This window comes from Cricetulus griseus, chromosome 2 (assembly GCF_003668045.3).
Source record: "Cricetulus griseus strain 17A/GY chromosome 2, alternate assembly CriGri-PICRH-1.0, whole genome shotgun sequence".
Taxonomy (NCBI): domain Eukaryota; kingdom Metazoa; phylum Chordata; class Mammalia; order Rodentia; family Cricetidae; genus Cricetulus; species Cricetulus griseus.
In genome coordinates, this window is record NC_048595.1 from 180,115,522 (window position 1) to 180,137,252 (window position 21,731).

The 21,731-nt window shown below is 37.2% G+C and overlaps 1 protein-coding gene across 1 annotated transcript in view; it reads right to left on the bottom strand.

Annotated features, from left to right (window-relative positions):
• The window catches only part of Adamts19 (ADAM metallopeptidase with thrombospondin type 1 motif 19), a 170,420-nt gene that overhangs the window by 32,773 nt on the left and 115,916 nt on the right, over positions 1–21,731 (bottom strand). Inside the window, exons 15-18 of the mRNA XM_027400942.2 lie at positions 20,682–20,802; positions 16,553–16,633; positions 6,473–6,630; positions 2,425–2,578 (exon numbers count right to left, since the gene is read on the bottom strand). Of these exons, the coding sequence (XP_027256743.1) occupies positions 2,425–2,578; positions 6,473–6,630; positions 16,553–16,633; positions 20,682–20,802 (514 nt within the window). The remainder of the gene's footprint in view (positions 1–2,424; positions 2,579–6,472; positions 6,631–16,552; positions 16,634–20,681; positions 20,803–21,731) is intronic.

The following is a 21,731-nucleotide window of genomic DNA, read 5'->3' on the forward strand; positions in this document are numbered from 1 at the left end:
AATGAATACACAGAAACTTGTATTAGGTTCAAAGCTGCTTGGCCAATGACTAGGATTTCTCAAGCTCAGTCTTAATTATCATAAATCTATATATTTTATGAGACTTATACAGGATGCCTTTCACTGACACCCTCTCTTGCTGGTGGCTCACATGGCACAGCTGGAGCAGGTGCCTGTTTCTCCTTTTTAAATATGAGTCTCCTTGCTATGTCACTTCCTGCCTGGAACATCATTTCTCTGCTACATTTCCCAGAATCCTCTTTGACTCCTAGTCCTGCCTAACTTGCTGCCTCATTGGCCAAACAGTATTTTACTTATCATCCAGTAAGACAAACACACAGAAGCACATCCCCAATCAGAAAGATTATCTTGAATGGTGAGCTCTTGCCCACTTCTAATACAAAAGATCAAGAAAGACCCAGCAATGACAGACAAGCAATTAACATACCAACCCACAAAAGCACAAGACTATCTAGAAGTAGTGACAGCTGCAATTAGAGGTCTCAAGACTGTCAGCCAACAGCAGCAGCAATAGCACCAGTAGGGAAGGACCTGAAGTAGTGGTCTCCTACATGGCAGGTAATGACAGCAGCTATAACAAGCAGCAGTTGAATAGTTTGAGAGAGCAGCCACAGCAAGAACAAGAGAGACAGTGGAAATAGAGGGGATGTAAAAAGGTGGCTGAAGGATAGAAGGATATAAGAAGCCATAGAAGAGAACCTGCAAGTCCTGGTCACTAAAAGAGTTCCAGGGAACTGCTAAGTCTTTAGGGCAAAATGTCTACTAGTTCAGGCTCACATGCTATAACACTGAGCACTGGACATGATGGAGGAGTTGGCACTTACTAGTTGTATTGTTTACTTTTCTGTTGCTTTGACAAAACATTATGACCAGGGAAACTTATAGATGAGTTTATTTGGTGCTTATGGTATCAGAGGGTTAGAATCCATGATGGTTGGGTGGAGGGAACAGGTAGTAGGTGGCTGTAGCAGCAGCTGAGAGCACATATCCTGAACTGCAACCAGGAGGCAGAGGGATCTAACTGGGAATGAATGTGATTTTTAAAGACTGAAAGTTGTCCCTGGTGACATTTCTTCAGCACGAAATGGAGACCATGCATTCAAATGCCTGAGACTTATGGGTGACTTGTCCTTCAAACCACCACACTGGAGGAGTAAAAAGTGCTACCACCAAGGCCTTCATAAGAGAATCTACTGTTGCTGTTCCTACCTCCTTCCAGCCACTGGCTGCTGTTAGATGTTGAGAGCTATGAAATATGCCCAAGAGTAGCCCTTGATAAACTTCTTGACGACCCATGATTTGCAATCTGACCTAAATAAATATCCCTACCCAGGCAATTTATAACAATCCCATTCTTCCTGTCTTTTTCTAAGCAGTCACTTCCTATTCCTCTTTTCAAAGCTCCTCGATATCCCTTGTCACCCTCACTCTCAGCAAAGTGGCTTTTGTGGGGAAAATGGACATAGCTGAAAATGAACTATTGTATGTTCCCAAAAATAGTTGTTTTCTTGTGTCTAGTGATAGGCTGTCTACAGTTTTGTAAAGCCAACACAATTACTCATTTCATTCCTCCCTGTTCCATCTGGATAGTGTTCCAGCAATTTCTCGATCTCTCTTCATCAATGCATATTGACAAACAATGGTATGTAATGTGTCTCGTTGGAACCAACAATGAAAAGAAGTCCTTTGAATTTCATCCCCTACAGTTACTGCCACATTTTCTTGTCTCTTCTTTCCATGACATGGATTGAATTAGTGTTCCTGACTTCAATTATTTTCCTTTCCCCCTTTTCATATGGTAGATTTGGAATTTTTATACATGAATGTAATATATTTTGATCATATACATATATTAATCCTACCAATCCATGAGCGTAGGAGGAATTGTTCCGTATTCTGAAACCTTCTTCAATTTCCTTCTTCAGTGTTTTATTTTTTTTATCATACAAGTCTTTCATTTGCTTTGGTAGAATTACTGCAAGATATTTTCTATTAGTTGAGTCTACAGTGAAAGGTGTTGACTCTCTGACTTCTTCTGGCTACTTTGCTGAAAGTTTTTAATGAGATGCTAGTAGTGATAGAATGTACATCACCGCCTGAATGGTGTGTCTGGAACCTGGTATGCTACAATTAAACACATTACTCTTTATTTAATAAATATAACAACCAGTCTTATGGCGCAAAATGGAACAAAGGTGAGTAACCTTTTCAGTTTAAGATTTTTTTTTCCCTTGAAATAGTTCAGATGTTCCTCCAGTACACACATAGTAAGAACAAAGTTTACAAACCTTTATGGGTTCTAGAATGTAAATTGGATATTTCAGGTCTATTGTAATTATCAGTGGTTAATCAGAAAACAACTGTTTGAGGTTTTGAAAAGACAGAAGTTTTAAAATTCATCACCTCCTCCACATGTGGCGTTGCAATCCTCCCAGCCTGCATGGGTCCACATGAAGAGGGGTTCTGGGTCCTTAGAGCTCTGGTTGTCTGGAAGTGGGTCTGATGGAACTGTATATTCATAGTGAAGACCATAGCTCTGATCCTGAAACAGCAGTACCTGTGGCATATAGAGTAATAAGGAATACTATTTAACCCAGAGCACATCCAATGAGGGGATCTACAAATATATTGACACTCAAAAATACTAATAGCACAATGAACATATATACCTTTAATTCACAGCAGACATTAGTTTTAAAATGTCGGATTTTTTTCAAAGACTGGAGAATCACCTGTAAGCTAAATGCATCATGATGAAAGCTCACTTGAATGCAGCCAGGAATACCTGATCATTTTCTGTTGATTTGGCAGACCATTTCCCAAAGCATGATATATGTATATGATGCCATTTTGGTGTGTTTATGTGTTCTAGGAGCAGAGATATGTGCAGCCTCTGATGTTAAGTTATAAAATAAACTGGGGATTTCCAACACTTATGGAAAGAAAAGAAAGAAAGTTACTTAGTCAATATGGGGTGTGTTTCCCAGTTTTGTGCCAACTTGATATAGCTAGAGTCATTTGAGAAGACAGACCCTCAGTTGAGAGAATATCTGCACCAGAATGGTCTGCAGGCAAGCCTATAGGGCTTTCTAGATTGACCATGGATATGGGAGGGCCCAGCCTACTGTGGGTGGTGGCACCCTGAGAGGTGCTCCTTTGTTATGTAGGAAAGCAGGCTGAGCAAGCTAGGAGGACCAGACAGTAAGCAACACTCCTCCATGGCCTCAACTTCAATTCCCATCTCCAAGTTCCTGTCTTCAGTTCCTACCATGACTTCCCTCAGCAACAGAGTGTAACCTGAGAGTTGTAACCTGAATTAAACCATTTCTTACACATGCTGCTTTTGTTCACAATGTTTTATGACAGGAATAGAAACCCTATCTAAGACAGGGTAAAGATGGAGACTGAAGATAACCGCTAATAATGGTAGTGAACTTCTGAATCATTAGAAGGATGGTATTTTTGTTCCCTGGATGTTTACAATTTGGGCAATATGTATATTTAAATGGATTTAAATCAAGATTAGAATAATAACAGCACAGTTATGCAAAAGAGTTTAGTAAACTATAATGGGTCAATGGGCATGACTTTGAGTCCACACTGTGCCATTTTGGTTTTCACTGGTATCCAATGTCAAGGTCAGAATGGGATCATCATGGATTTTATACCAAAATAATACATGTATAATATACATACATTATATATAAAACATTTATGTGTCTTTGCACATATTTTAAACAAAGGAGAATGAATGTGTATGTTTTAGAAAAAATTTTTCATGAAATATTTTAAATAACCATATGAAATATGCCATGTCTATGGATCTGACAATCTGTGCAAACAGTTGGTACATTAATTTCTACCAATATTTTTAAATTATGTGTTTGGAGAGGCATATTGAATATTTAATCATTGTCTAGAATAGTTATAATTATGTGTGATTCAGAATTAATACAACTTTCAAAGTCACTTAAGATTAAGTATGGATATTTCAAATAAACTTCCTTACTTTCTCTCAGGTTTTGTCCAACATATTGATAGAAGTGTCACAACATATTTGATGTGTGACTTGTGCAGCTAGTGTATTGATTTTATAAACATATTTCAATGATATAATTAGTAGTTTTTTACGTTTTCAAATCTGAAACCTACTGGACATTACATCACAGTTCTGATTTTGACTTAAATATTTCATTAGATGTGGCCAATTATAAGTTACTTTCAACCTAATAAAAAAGAGTGAAAGTTTGCATTTTTTTATTGTTGTGGCAATACTATCATGTAACTTTAAATTTGGAAAAAATAACCATTACCAATAACAGCTATTTGCCACCCTATTTAATTACATGAAAATAGTCCTGTTTTCCCATGAGCCACCTTTTCAATGATAGAAGTTCAAACTGCATTGAACATCTAATACCATTCAAAATTGAGTGATTGACCACAGGACCACGGGGCTCTTTCATAAACCATTTGACTTTGGTAGAATCCTTTGCAACAGGAAAGTGTGAGCATGCTACCGTCAAGGGCACATATTGAGGCATGGCAGCAGAAGACATCGTCTTTCAAGTCAGTACCAGTTTTCAATCTGCAATAGTCATTAAGGAGAAGTATCTCAGAATTACTGTTTCCTTTGGATTACCAAATAAACCCAGGTCACACACATACCTTCTTTTGGACCTAGTTCACTGATCTAATTATGATCCATGATTCCAGGAAAAGCCTTGGCATTACTAGTCAGATTAAAGGCTCTGCTGCTGTAAGAAAAGTCTCTGACTCTGGGGTCTGGCATGTGCTGTTTTCAGACTGTAAACAAAGGGTGTTACATGTCTCAGTCTTGTTCTTAAGTAGGTTAAAATTCATATATGTGGTTATAGAACGCAGGCCAATAGTGTTTTTTAATATCATCATTAAAAAAAGCTTGCTATTGATGTTATTGCATAGCATTTAGTCAAAGAAGTATTTTCCCTATGATTTAGATATTTTTTGTTTGTTTCTCTAGACAGCATAGGACAGAGACCATCTTCTAACTGAAATTATCAAATAGGATGCAAAGGAACTGTAAGGAGACAATATACATTTACAAGCCAAGATTTACACAGAAGAGACAGATCTAAGCACTAAATCTTAGTGAAAATGAAATCATGTTTGACAACATTGCACATATTGTTTAACTTTGTTACACAGGGTAATTGTGTGTATTAAATTCTTCGATCAAATGCAAAGTCCCCTGGTCAGCTTCCTATCCATAGTACCCAGTGAATGCATTATTTATGCTGAACAGAAAGCACACACACAGAGCTCATTTTGGCCTTTTTATTCCTGTTAAAGCAAACCGACTGCAGATATATGAAGCCGGGAAATTCAAATCACAGTTTCTGAACCAGCAGCAGTGATGTCAGAAAGGAGTTGTGGAAAATAAGTAGGTCTCAGGTTCTGACCTAAACCAGGTGCATCAGAAGACACATCTAAAAAGAGCCCCAAATAATAGGTCCATCGAGATAAGATGAACAATGAGCCAATGTGTGATCTGAAGCAATAGAGATGTTGGTAGATAAAGACCAGTTCAACTGCTGTGAAAATGTTAAATAATGTGACACACCTCACTAAAACAAGAGAATCCATTGTGTTCGAGTGCTTTTCTGTGCATGGGTGTGCAGAGAGGTGTTGAGGTCTTTGAATTTTAGACTTCTTTTTGCCAATTGAATAAAAACTCACTCTATCTGTACAGTCACTCATCTGAATACATAATCATTAGCTCTCAGTGCCTTGACAAAAAGCCCATGAACAACCCAGAAACCCAGACCCAACCCCACTACTCTAGTCCTTTCCCTTTCAATTCTCTCCTAATGCACATTTAGGCTTTTGCTACATGGTGAACAACATCACAGTTCCAATATATGAAATTGTGTAGTGTTCAGAGTTTAGACTAATCCATTTGCCTAGTGAGAAACACAGTAAGGAAGCTGAGAGTTCTCTTAAGATACGTTTACCAAATCCTTCTTCTCAAAACAATGTGTTATCAAAGGTACATTCTGCAGACACAGATGAGCCCCATTAAGTGGACTTTGCTTGCTGTACTCCCATGCTATGGCTTTGTCTTGATGAATATCCATTCTGGTTAGCAATGATGCTTTTAGGGGGAAAGATGTCCTTATTTCTTGGTGGTGATTGATTTCCACTGTCAGTTTTTTAATTCCCTAGAACAGTTTGCTTTACTTTTAATGACTACTATTTTTAGATACCATGATTTAAAGTATTTTAGAGTTCCTTCAAATATTGTATTTCTTAAACATTTTTAAAAGCTGATCTGACTATTCTGATTTCAACAACAGGGGGAGAGGACAAGGGGGGAAGAGGAAAAAGTGAAGAAGGGAGGGGGAAAGGGAAGTGATCAGCAATTTCTTTGCCATGAGAAGCTTTCTGCAACACTAGAATTTCTTCCTCTTACCAGGAGATGTAAAGGTGTGGTTGTAGGACCTTTGGCAGAGATCTTCTCCCACAGGCCTCGTCTTATGTAATGGACTGTAGTTCCAGCTAGATTGAATGTTCCAGAATGTTCTATCTTCCAGTCACTGTTTATCGACTGTTTGCTAGCATCTCGAAGAGCTATAAAATGATGAAGTAGAAAATGAGTGTGAACAACACTACTGATGGATATGCTCTTGACCTTATTTTGTTAAAAGCATTCAATGTATCTTCCTACTCTTATACAAATTCTAAGTCACTTGCCTTGTTGCTACTGAAGTCAAAAGAGTTTCAAATATCTCTTCTATCTCCACCAAAAGTTGCTCTGCTGCTTGTATGTACTCCCATCAATATAGGTAACAAGTTTATGAAAGTTTTTTTTTGAATTTTTGAATTTGAATTAGAAACAAGATTGTTTTACATGTCAATTCCAACTCCCTTTCCCTCCCCTCCTCCTCTGCCCCCCAAACTAACACCCTACCTATCCCATACCCTTTCTACTCCCCAGGGAGAGTGAGGACTTCCATAGGGGGTCTTCTGAGTCTGTCATATCCTTTGGGATATGGCTTAGGCCCATACTGAGCCTCGCTAGAAGGCTCAGGGAGTATCCCTCTATGTGGGATAGGCTCCCAAAGTCCATTCCTAAGCTAGAAATAAGTACTGATCTACTAAAAGGGGCTGTATAGATTTCTGAGGTTTCCTCACTGACACCCACATCTGTGGGGTCTGGAGCAGTTCCATGCTGGCTTCCCAGCTATCAGTCTGGGCCAAGAGCTCTCCCTTGTTCAGGTCAGCTTATGAACGTTTGAAATTTACTGCGTCAATCTTCTCTACAAAATAGTTCTTATCATAAAATATCATAAAGGAAAGCTAAAAAGGCATACACACTCTCAGTTTTATGAGATCAATGTTTAATTGTTAATCCTTACTGATAGCAAAATATATTGTTAGAAATATCTCAAACATTGCCAATGTCCATTACAACCAACAAATGGACAAACCTTGGACAATGTTAAAGCTTTTGGGAAAAAAGGAAATCTATTAAGGGATACGTTTATAAGGTTTAGCATTTGCTTATATTTTTTGTAAATTACATTAAATATTTTGAGAAATATTTTGTCTAATGTTGTACATGGATCAGTATTTTTCCACTTCCATGCTTATATCTCAGATTACAATTATCAATTTATGGTTCCTGAAAATCTTTAATAAAAATGCCTTAAAACTCCCCTTGGGGTTTATGGGATATTATATTCATATTCTATTCATGTCTTGGCTTTCAAAATTTCCTAAAAAATGGCATATGCATATACATGCAAATCCACCCAATTTATTGGCTTAAGAGTCATTTCATTCAGAACCAGGAGCTTTTACATATTGTGTTTCTTGACCTTTTTTCTTTTAACTGCATTAACTTAAAAATATATTTTTGAAAATCTTGCTTCTGGCAATCAGTGGACCTTCTCTGCTTCTCACTAGACAGTGTGTGGAGAAACAGTCTTCAAACTTTTGATGACTGAGGGTGGAAAACAAAGCTGGTATAATCTCTATGATTATTTTCGTGTCTTCCTGAAGATATTTACCAGACTGCTCACTGGGAGGTTGATCTTATACAGGGCACAGAGTGGGATGGCTTCATGGAGAGGGGGAGGCAGAACAAATGGAGATCACACTGGCTAAGACAGTTAGCATCTGTTTTATGGAGCACTGGAGACTAGTGAATTACAACAAGAAGAAAAACTTCTAAAGCATTCACAGGGGACCTTAGACCTTAAAGCTGAATATTCAGCTTCAAATAAATAGGGTGTGGCTCTCCAAAACTGGGAAAAGAACAACTGCCAAGAACCTAAGGACTTTTAAACTTTTCAGTTCAAATGAGTATGGAGCAAATTACAAATTGTAGGTAATTCCAAGGTCAGTTGCTTTTGAATATAGAGAATCTAAAAAGACAGGTGGCCAAATAAATAATAATAAAATATTTAGCAGACCTCATATCAAAGCAAACTGAGTCAACTCTGACAAAACTTTAAAAACAGTCTCAACATGTGCAGCTGATCATGACATAAATTAACTCTTTAGCAAAATGAAGTGTAGACTTGGTAATAAAGAAAATGTAACAGTCACTAATCCATGCTATGTTAGTCATGTTCACCACCCAACTGAAAACTTGATGAGGGTGTGACCACCACAAAATTGACTTATAATAATTAGGGAGGCATCAGGAATAAAATGAGATTAAAGAATCTCAGATATAGTAGAACTAGTGAATTAAGTGAATTAAATTAGTAAATTTAAACATGCACACACATCTGTAGGAAAGTCTGTGATACAGGAAAGCAATGGTAGGTGGAAAGTATTCAAATCAAATGTCTTAGAACAGGAAAACATACCAAATACTGAACTTAATCAACAGGATTAAAAACATATTAGACAAAGACACATTCATAGGAAAGAACTAAAGCTCAGGGAACAGAGACCCAATGAGCACAAACAAAGCATGGTAGATATGTGGGAACTGCCATATGGATGACACTGGAGTGACTAGAGTTCCATAAAATGGAACAAGGACATACAAAGTATTTAAAAGCACAATGTTTAAAAATATTTTAGTTTTCTTTTAAAAGATCTGTAAATACATAGATCTTAAAAATTGCAAGGAACTCAGGAAGAAAACAGACATACACACACACACACACACACACACACACAGAGAGAGAGATAAATAGAGAAAGAGAGAGAGAGACAGAGAGAAACAGAGACAGACAGAGAGAGAGAGAGAGAGAGAGAGAGAGAGAGAGAGAGAGAGAGAGAGAGACCAAAAACACACAGGTAACATGGTGATTGGGAAAACATAGTTAGAGGAGACAGAAAAAAAAGAAAAAAAATGTTACTTGTGAACATTTTAAAAATTGCTTAAGATGTAGTTCTCCTCCTCAACAATGAAGCCTCTTTTTGCAGCAGATGCAAACCATTACAGAAATCCCAAATGGTCAAAATCCAGAGAACTGATTGTTGGATGCCCAGCACCAACTGATGCATCTACAACATCACACCTAAATGTAAATTTCAGGGAACATAATGGAGGAAAGGGAGGGGAGATACCAATAGGCAGATGAATATGATGTGAGGTTGTGTTTTCTACATATGGCAGGAAAGCTGTAGCCATAAACTCTCAACAATAAGGCAGTGTAAATAAAACCTGCACAATGACAACACCAGCTGTAATCTTGCAAGATTCCATCTCTAGATAAAGAGCCACAGGCTAATAATGTCTGCTGAGAGTCTCCAGGGACTCACCCCCATAGCTTATCCAGCCTTAAATACAAATAAATGCAAGACACAACTGGCTGCACACACACACACACACACACACACACACACACACACACACTAAACTCTTAGATGATATATAAAATTTATCAAGGTTATATAACATTCCGAAATATATAATAAAGCATCAAATGCATAAAGTAACACTGATTTAATTCAGGTAGGGAACAATCCATTCCTCTTTCTGTAATTGATCAGTCAAGAAGAATATATGTAAGCTTGTTGAAAGCTTGAATTGTACTGGCAATGAAGACAGCAACTGGAAATTTCAAAATAACTCCTTTAGGCCAAAGGTGATAAATCAAGTCTCAATTCACACCTGACTGAATATATTCTTGTATCCTAAGACTCAACACTAGAAACACTAAATAGAAATCTACATAATTATCTCAAAATAATTGAAGATTAAGACTATTCAAACCTAACTCATAGATGCAAGCAGAAACCACAAAGGGGCTATGATGGTAACTTAAACTGAAAGTACATTGTGGAATTCAGCTAAAGCTTTGGTAGCTCTGAAGTGTCATAGCAGGAAAGAAGAAAGCTAAAGCTGCTCTTCTGTTTTTATCTATGGCACGGGAACCATTAAAATTCAAAACACATGGAAGAAAACAACAAAGGAGCGAATCAAGCAGAAATAAATCACCAGTGGAAGCAACCAGTGACACCAAAAGTTGGTTATTTGGAGACTAAATAACTGATAAACTAATCAAGAAAACCATACACAAGATAACAGTAGTAGAAATAAAAGTCCAAACACCATCCTGGGTGATGATGCAATAAGAAAATATCAGAAGCAGCTGTGAGCCAACTATTTTGAGAAGGCAAGTCAAAACAGATTTTTCCTTGCAGAAAACAATTACAAAATTACAATTTCAAGTGTCAAAGAATATATGAAAATATATAATCTCATTTGTAATATCTATGTGGGGGGTTTCATAAAAACTATATATGACATAAATAAAAAAGAATAGAGATTGAAAGGCCTTCCCAAACAAAACAATGTCTTCCAGAAACAACAGTGCTGATACATGTATGAACTCACAGACACTGTGAGAACACTTGTAAGGCTTACATGGGTAGGTATGGCAGTGGGGAGAATTTGGGAAAGTTGGAAGAGGAAAAGATATGATCAGAATATATTTTATGAAATATTCTTAGATTAAGAATTTTTAAGAGAAAGAAAGAAAGTTTCCCTAAGGCTCCAGGGCCAGTAAAGGCTTTTATCGCAGCTTAATTTGGCTCTTGTCCCTGTATCCAAAACCCTACCTTTCTGGCCTCATCAGTACGGATGTCTATGGATTCTAGAATTCAGCCTTTCCGCCAAGGCCTGCAACTGTTGCCCTGTCTGACAATGGCTTATATATCAAGGTCTTTGATCATGGGCAGAAGATGGCAGTTTATCCACAGGATAAATAATATAAGAACTGCTTTCTTTAAAGCGAATGTGCAGCGCACCCTCAAATGAAAGACTGACTAAGCTTGTCTTGGAAGCAGGGCAGCTTCAAATCACAAAGCTAGCTCCAGAAGGGCCTATGGGAAACTGGGGTGCCTTGCAATGCCAGAGTCATGCTGAGACAGAGTCCTCACAATGGTATGATTAAGTGCTAGAAGAAACACATGTCATCCTTCCAGGGATTGAATAGAAGGAGCATGTAGAGAATTTTGAATTTTGGAAGATGGATGCAATCTACTTTTAGTAGAAAGGATTCCTCACAGAAAGAAAATGTCTCATGTTTAGTAGAGAAAATTTTTTTATGAAATATGTTTATGTTATGTATAATTGTTTATGGGAATAGAGTCTAAGTCTTCAGGGTTCAAGAGAAGGCAGAATCGCTGTGTTAAAAAAATCTATAAGGAATGCTATTGCTCACCACACATTCACAGTCTATGTCAGTTGAGCTCCCAATAAGCACACACCTCCATCTCTGTGAGCTGTAAGCTATGCAATCATTCAGGATGACTCAGAAAGTGAAGGCACTGAACTCAAATGAAAAATATAATGAGATGGTTCCCATGGGGGCAATAAAAAAGCAATCACTCATATGGGGAGAAAAGAAAAGAAAGGCCTTCCCAAAATAAGACTACAATGTTTAGCCATCAAAGCAAAACTGTTACTAATTTTAGAACAAAACAGCTTAGGTTACAGAGGCAATACAGGATTCTTCAAATACATTAAAAATGCTATTTGTCAATATGGATAATATATTTAAATATGTTACTGTCTTATACTATTCAAGAATACTTATTTGACTATATAAATACTCATAAAATTACATTATTATATATTCTGGGAATATGGGGTTTTGAAGCCAAGTGGAATTATTCGGTCTGAGATCATAGCTATTCTCTTTACTTTCTTAATGGTTTCCTAAAAAAGGTAAATGAGCTTATTATTTAGGAAATTCTGTTTATACTTTCCGTGTGTGACACAACATATATTGATTGTGTATAATCTTATCCAATATGGTGTTTGGTTCACAGTGTCTATATTATTTTTGTTTTCTGGGTTATTTTTAATATTCCATCTGCTGAATTACTGACCTCTTTGAGGTCTGGTTTGAAGGAGGATTGCTTATAGAAAGTGCTCCCCTTAACACATGTCACTGATGTTGATACTGCATTAAGAAAAATGATCCTAAGGGTTTGTGGCTTCAAAGTTAGATGAAGTGGGTGCAACACATATGTGGGTTTGCTTTGCTTTGCAGATTCTCAGGGAAGTTGATTTTCCATGTCCACTTCAGACAAATGTCAATGTAGATACTTCCTTCTCCTTTTCTCCACTCCTGTATAATTAATTACATTCCTTCCTTTCCATCACACAAAACTTGGAATCCTTTGAAGTCCCAAATTGAGGGGAAGCCTCCTCCAAGGGTTATTCTGTAGCATCCTTTGTTTTCTCTCTATAGCATCACCGTGATTCTCAGAGTCTGACTTCAGTTACTGGATGAAAAGCTTCAGGTGGTACTTCAGTAGGCTCTTGTTCTTTTCTTTAGTTTTGACCTTTTAGGATTTCTTACTTTCCCTCCTGCTCAGACATGTTACAGGCTGATATTTGCCCTTTCCAAGTTCCCATGTTGAAACCTGACCCCACATTGTGATATGATTAGGAAGTGGGTCACTTGGACTTAATTAGAGTTGGCTGAGGTCATTATGGCACTCTCTTCATAAATGAGGTTAGTGTTCTTGTAAGAGCCCTGAGAGACATTGCTTCCTCTTTCTCTGTCATGTAAAGAAACAGAAGTCAGTGATTTCTAGCTCATAACAGGGCCTCATCAGAACCCAATCAGACTGGTCTCCTGAGCTCCAACTTCCAGCCTTAAGATCAGTGAGAAGCAAATTCTATTGTTTATAACACACTCAGGCTGTGGCTTTTTGTTACAGCATCTTAAACTAAGCAAATTAACAGGTAACTATTGAAAGTGAGGATTGCTTTGTTTCAAATTATTTGCTCATTTCAAATTAATTTTAGAGATGTTTGCCCTTTTAATGCCCTGTGTATGAAATTGCAGGCAAAGTTGGATGCAGTGCCTTTTGTGAGATTATTTTTCTCTTTTTTGGAAGTCATAAGCTATAATGATTTTATAAATAAAAGCATATGGTTTATTCATTTTAGGCTAATTGGTCAATTATTAACAAAAGAATGCTGTAATCTTCAGAGAAGACAATAGTAGATGAATTTAATTTAAAGAAAGAGTAATGGAAAGGATAATTGTATTGGGAAGTGACATGTCTCCTATGCAGTAATATATAGACTGATGTCAATATGAATTGTTTAAGAAAGATTAATCAGACAAAGTTCTATTTTCACAAATTTATCACCTTTGAAGACTTCTTACAACTTCCTTCCTATACCCAAAGGAGCCCTGGAAGACTGGCTTATGAAACATCCCCTGGCAGGTCTTTAGAATCTAGGTCCTTATCATTGTGTGACTCTCTTTTTCCTCATCAATGTGCTTTATATCACTCCTCACCAAAACCTAGAAGTCACCCTTGAATGCTCACTAGCTCACCACAGACTCACATTTCAATGTTTCAATTTAACTACTTCAGTGTCTCTGGAAGCCCTTGTTTTCCCCTTTCTTATTCTACTGATGGGTTGATTCTGTTGGTCACCTTGCTTACATCCTGTACTCTACACTCTTCATTGCCTTAGTAAGAAAGGTAACCATAGGCACTTGAGCTACATGACAACATGTACAGCAAAACTTACTAGATTTCTGGGGTACCAAATTTGTGCTATTTAGATGAAAACATGTCTTGAGAACTGACAACAATCAAAAGTAGGAACTTAAGACAGATATAAGACTCAAATTTGGACTGGGTGTTCTTTAAATAACAACAGTAGCAATAACAAAAAGGTATGTGTAGCTATCAATAGCAGGAAAGAGGTGAGATTGCCCAGTTCCCAAAACTGAAAAATTCATAGACTTTCCAGTCACTTGTGTTTTGTCATTGCAGCCTGCAAAGATGAGGGAACTTCCTTCTATGGTATGATAAATTGCCCTGAATCACAATGGAGATCCTAAAACCTATCATGACTGTTTTATAAGAGGTCACCCAGGCAGATTTAAACACTGAAGGAAAGGCAACAGACCATGGAGGCAGCTGGTGGAAAGATGCTACCATAAACAAAGCAATGCTGGCACTCACCTGAAGCTAGGGGGACTGAGTGGTGCCATTTCATGCTTTTCCAAAGACAATGAATATGTGGACACGTTAATTTAGTCCACTGAAAAGAATTTTGGATTTCTGGATGCCAGAACTCTGAAGGATAGATTTATTTCTGCTGTTTTATGTACCTAAGTTTGTGTCAACTGTTACAATGGAAAAAAGAAAGCATCTCCAACAAATGATGCTGGCATAACTGGATGCTGGCATGTAGAAGACTGCAGATAGATCCAAGTCTATCACCATGCACAAAACTTAAGTCCAAATGGATGAAAGACCTCAACATAAATCCAGCCACAATGAACCTCTTATAAGAAAAAGTGGGAAGTACCCTTGAACAAATTGGTGCAGGAGACAACTTCCTGAACATTACACCTGTAGCTCAGACACAGAAATCGACAATTAATAAATGGGACCTCCTAAAACTGAGAAGCTTCTGTAAGGCAAAGGACACAGCCAGTAAGACAAAATGGCAGTCCACAGAATGGGAAAAGATATTCACCAACTCCTAATGAGGGAATTACCAATAACAGCCCCTAGCAGGCATGGTTACAGTGTCCCCTACTAACCCCATATCCAACAGAAGGCTGATCTCCAAATTTACAAAGAACTCAAGAAGCTAATTTCCAAAACACCAGATAATCCAATTAAAGAGTGGGGGTACAGAACTAAGTAGAGAATTCTCAACACAGGAATCTAAAAGTAGGCTGAAAGAAACATAAGAAAATGCTCAACATCCTTAGCCATCAGGAAAATGCAAATCAAAACAACTCTGAGATACCATATTACTCCAGTCAGAATGGCTAAAATCAAAAACACCAATGATAACTTATACTGGAGAGGATGTGGAGAAAAATCCACGCCTCCACTGCTGATGGGAGTGAAAACTTATACAGCCACTTTGGAAATCTGTATGGCGATTCCTCAGGAAAATGGGAATCAGTCTACCACAAGTTTCAGCAATTCCACTCTTAGGCATATACCCCAAAGAAGGAAATCTTTTACTGTCTTTTTTTTTCTCACAAGTTCCTATGGAAGCAAATCCTAATTGGAAAAATAATTCAAAGATAAGTTTAGACTACTTTTTATACTGAAGAGTAGAAATATTATGTAAGAAGGCTTGTTCACCATGTGCAAAGGGTTTTCCTTTTGTGACATTTATTGCTAGGTTGAGAATAATAAGGACATCACTTTAGCTTCCAAGGTATTTTTAAATGATAATTTAAAGCTCAGTGTTTAAATCCTGTTTGGTCCCTTGTCTGACTTCATCTTATTAGATTCTACTATCTGTGATAATTTCTCTGTTCTATTAAAAAGTTACCAATTGACCTAATTAAAATATGGACAACACAAATTGGACTTGTTTTCGATTTCTCCTTTTAATTTTTTTGTGTGGCAGATTACAAGGTGGAGAGGTGGACCTGGGAAGACTGGGAGGCGGGTGTGAGTGTGGTGCATGATATGAAATTCCTGAATAATCAATAAAAATATGTAATAAAGTTATATCCAAATATTCAATCTAGTATTTCCTGAAAGCAATGCTTAAATTTTTAAAGATATTTTTTCCATAGTGGACTTTTCCTATAGTGAAGCAAGATAGACAATCTCAACACAAATCGTTTTAACTATAAGTGGCTTCTTTTAAGTGACAAGATATCCTATTTCTAAAATAATCATTACACACAAAAAATATCTGTGCAGTCATACATGGAATAATATGTTTTTGCACAAACACACATGTATACACATGAAATAAATGTGTTAATTGGTTGCATTATATATGCATATAATTAGAATAAAGCATGACAAAGTCATTAAATGTGTCTTTGTTTTAGGTTTTTATCATGAGTTAGCATTGGGAAGTACTTTACACTCTCTCAACAGAAATCCAAATTGCTTTTGCTCATGGACTCTCTTGGAGAAAGAGAAACTCTTGCTTAATATTAGAAGACACACTTTCTGGGAAGTTCAAAGTGTGAACCTAAAAACACACAGAACTTTGTCACGGAGTGAGGAGCTGGACTTCTACTAAGCTCCTGTGTGAGACAGTAGCACCTGTTACCTAAGTAGCTATGTGCCGGCTTTTCCTCCACAACTTTGATTCTTCTTGCTCCAGCAGGTATCACCAGAACTTCCACATAACCTGTAAGAGTCAGTAAAACATGCCATGAATCTGGGGTTCTTATAAAACTCTTCTAATTAACTCGCCCTCACATGCCTTCAGGTTTTAGTAACCGCTACCATGTTTCAAAGGCTGTGTAGAGAAAACGCTTCATTATACATGTGCCATGATTTCAAGTGAAGTTTCTTGGAAAGACTGAGCACAGAGATCTATTGAGAAGTAAGAAGCGCATGAAGCACCCTGAGGTAAGGAAGAAGCCCAATGGAATAGCCTCCCTAGAGATACCTTAGGACAAATTAAAATCACCCCAGGAAATTATGCTCTGGGAATTCTCCAAGCTAGAAAAAGCAGAGAGAGAAAAACACTTGAGACAACACAGTTGGCCTGGAACTGTCCTTGGAGAGGCTGAGCTCAGGAAGAGAGAACAAGCTGGAGAGAAGTAAATCAGGTGTAGGGCCGCAGCAAGAGGTCTGCTGTCACCTCTGAAGGTGTGGCAAAGATAAACAAAAGGCACAACTGAATGTCCTCAGAAAATATTTCCAGCTGTGGTCATGGATATGATACTTGAAGGAAGGTAAACCAAGGTGGAATAAAATAAGAGAGATGCAGGAAAAGAGGGAATAGAGGTTCCACTTAGTGAAGATCATGGATAAAGAAGCCTAGTTTTAGCTTACTAGTTCTGTAAAATTTTAAATATTCTGTGCAAATTCATGTGTCTAACTAAAATCTGACTTGAGGCTTAAAAAGGCAAAGAGATGATTTCAAAGTTTTCTCCTATTAACTATTGTAATTCTTAAAAAAATAGTTGTTCAGCATAAGTAAAAAAGTAATGTGTAGTCTATCTTGTAGCAAGCATAAAATAAAGGTATTTTTTTTGTGTGTGTGTGTATGTGTATGTGTGTGTACACATGCACCCATAAGCATAGGTCAGAGGTTGACCTCATGTGTCTTCCTCAGTCACTCTTTATCTTATTGTTTTGAGATGGAATAATTTATTAAACCTGGAGCTCACTGATCCAGCAAGACTAGCTAGCCAGCAAGCACCAGGGATTTTAGAGTTTGAGATTACTGATAGTCAACTGGAAATTTATATACAAATATTTACGACATTAAACAACTCTGAAATTTAGAATACTTTAAATATCAAAAATTTCCAATAAGGGCTACTCAACCTGCATTGCACTGTCACAAAGTCTTATCTTACTGTCCATTTCCTGCAATGATGCACAGTTTCTATTCTATAAAATAAAGTAGATGAGACCATGACTCCCCAATTCCTATATTAATCAGCCAAACAGTTAAAAATTCTAAGAGCACATTTTCATAGCTCAAACCAGTATATTAATTTTCTTTTACAAAGAATCCCACATTTGACATTCATTTCCTTCATATTGTTTACCAGGTACACATCATGTCTCAACAGTCCAAACATACCAGCTACCATTCAATCCTTTATGAAGTTATTGCTTGGCTAGATAAGTGTCAATGAAAGATGCAATAAATATACTAAGAGAAAAATAATACATCCCAAGTTTATTTTCTAGCTCCAACAGAAATGATTTAACAAACTCTATATACAGCAGGGGGATTAAGCACGCCCCAATGCATCTGCACATGTGTTACTCACACAGAATCTACAGTGCACATGGCCATATGGGTAAAAAGTCTGAAAATCTCTTAAGAAATTCTAGGAAGTTCATTAACTGTAGGGATAAAGGAGTATCAAGAGAAATGAATACAGTGTTCCTAAAATCAAAAGTATATGGAGCTTATGATAGAACTAAGAACTCACACAGCTTTTTCAAAAACATAAATTACTAAGTAATGTAATGCTTCAATATTTCTTAATGCTTCAGTATTAATTAAGGACAGGGTGATGGACAGAAATGGCCACCCTATTTTTCCTCATTGAGTTTGAAATGTAATGGAGAAAAGGAATCCAAATAAATGCAAAATTCCAAAGTGTTCAGAACTATACTACATGACAAACTATAACAAGCATCTCTCTGAGGTACACCACGTGATAAATCACAGCAAGAATTGTTGAAGGAGTCATAAGGATAGGACACACCACTTTTTCAGTGATCATAACATTCAACCTGAGAGCTGTTCATCTAGCAAAACTAACAAAAGTTAGTTAGATCCACATCTACAAAACTGTGTTGCTGTGGGAAACAGTCAGGTTTGCCACCATTAGAAACTTAACTATCTTAATTCAGAAAAGGAAGGGAGCTACTTGGGAGGTGACCCTGGGGAGCAGACAAGGACAACATCAGGCAGGGATACTCCTAATAGTTTAGGTACCAGTGGTTTATATGACAGATTGTAATATGGCATTGAAATAAAAGGCTTTGAAAGCAATTAATAGGAAAAATCTGCCTATGTCACAGCAGTCAGAAATGACATGCCACAGAGATTTCAGTGGTGTTTCTGTGGGGAAATGAAGCATTATTACTACCAAATAAAGAGCTGGAATCTCAGTGTGCATCAGTGTTCTCCAACACGGTCACATGTATACCAACTGTGCAAATGTCCTTTAGAAACATGGTGCTATGATATCTCCTTGCTCTTTGAGATCATGGTCGAACTTCTGTATTGTAAAAAATTCCCTTGTCCCAACTGTGCGAATGGCTGGACAAGTTATTTCATTAACATTTTGTCACTGAAGAGTTGAGACTCTGTATCAGCTAAGTGCATGTTGTCTCTCCTAAGTGAATGCTGGGAAATTCAGCTGTGTATCTTATTGTGTTAGAGCAAAGCAAAACCAACAAGTGCATTTAACCTCACAAAGGTTCATCTGACTTTCCTTCCAAAATGACCTACTTACTTAACTTCAGTTTTCCTTGATTGTCCAACATAAACTGATTGTTCTTCACACTACCACTAATTTATACTTTATCATCAGAATTTTTTTAAACTAGAGAATTTAAATTAAATTTTAATCCCAGCACATGAATGATGGTCTTAAAAATAGTCATAAACGGAGGCTGGAGAGATGATTCAGAACTTAAGAGCTCCTGCTTGCTCTTTCAAAGGACTCAAGTTTGGATCCCAGCACCCATTTCAGGCAGCTCACAACTGCCTTTAACTCCAGTTTCAGGCAATCAAACATCCTCTTCTAGCCTCTGTTGACACCTCCCCACCCCCACAGCATACACAGAAACACACACACAGTTGTATACATACACCTAAATAAATAATAAAAGGCATCTTTTTAAAAGAAGATAGTCATACCTGATAGCCCAACAGATAACATGTCCAAGAAAGTAGGTGATGAAGCACAGAGAATATTTGATTTTTCACAGTAAACTTGAGAATTTGATACATAGTGATATGTGTATATTTATGCATATATGTATATATAAGTGTGTATACATATGTTTATATATATACATATATATATTTGTATGTGTAAAATACGGTGGGCCATTATAACTCAGTGGAGATACTATCACTTTCTGTGGTGAGGAACTTTAAAATCACACTATATATATCATTTATATTCATTCCATCCTCACGTGTCCTGAGTGTAGTATTTACAGAAGAGAAAAGAAGACAGCAAGGGGCTCTTGCAACAAAATACTTGGAAAGTTCGCCCATGTTCATCCACTCCTGTCCTTATTTCCATCACGCTATACTACTGTTTCAGATTTGAGCTTTCAAAAATTTCCCCTTAAAATTTAGTAAAAGCATTATCAAAAAGGAAATGGAAGGCTGAAAGACCAAATACTAATATTCTCAATGGTTGCTTCAAGCTGTTGCAAATTACTATTTTTGTTAGACATTCTTTTCATTGGCTAATAAGCATTTTAGGAGCCTGGTAACATAAGCTGATGCAAATTAGATTATTCTCTTCCTGCTCTAACTTCTAGAGTGCACAACACATGACTTCATGTTTTCCTTATTGAGAAATAAGCGTGTTCAAATTCCTGGCTCATATCACACATATTGAATGTCATCACAAAAATCACTGAAAATGTCTTCAGTCAAATGAGAACTGCAATATCTAAATCCAATTTAATCTAATTTTTGTCCACAAAGACACTACAGTTTATGAAGTATGAATTACCTGCCCCTCTGGTGTGATTAAAGTCACCTTTAATGACTTTGCATGATTTTCCATTGCCGTTGCATACGCCACAATGATCTTCCCTGGCAAGAGACCCCAATAAACCGTCACATCCAGCTTTCTGTAAGAAAAGATGGGCATATATCAAAAGTTGAAGTATTCTCCTGGGCCTGCAGCCCAGGCTGTAAAAGACCACACACAGTTCTGTGCACCTCTCCCAGGTAGCAAACTCTATAACACTGCCTGAGGACCAGGGGTCCTGTGTGCCTCCCTCACATAGTGACTCTCCACCCTACCACTAATATAGCACCAGAGGACCAGTCATAGTGTTCTATACAACTTCTCCAGGAAACAATCCTCACACACAAACACACACACCTAGCCCCTGCTACCTGAGGACCACTGATAGAACTCTATGAGCCTTCCACAGATTTCTGGGAGTCTTCAATAAGAACCTGACCATTTCATGTAAGGTTAGCTCATGTGCTCATATATTGCACTGGCCCTAGCTAGCCTAGGACCACATCTGATACTCCAGATGCACTTCAACACTTCGTGGATCAAAAGCTGAAATCTGCATATCAACCAGTTGGTCTAAAAACAGACAAATTGGAAGAACAGCAAACTGAGATTCAAATGTCCATTCTACCAAAGTTGGGACAGATATCCGTAACAAAAATACATTACCAATTATGTAACTTAGGTACCTAGGTCCCATAACAAAAATCACAAAAAACAAATATCCAAGAAAACATATTTCCTCCAAAAATTAGTACTCTAATATTAATGTTCCCTGAGAAAAGCAACTGACATGATACCAAAGATAATTATTTCAAAAGAACAGTTAGGAGTATGTTCATAAATACAAAGAGGATATGGATAAATGTCAGAATGAAGACCATGAAAATAAAAATACTGAATAAAATAAGGAAAACAATTCAATATATGAAAATACATTTTAATAAAGGGATAGAGATTATGAATAAAGCCCAAACAAAATAAAACTTTAAATGAAAATTTCAGTAAGCCAGATTAAAAAGCTCAGAAGAA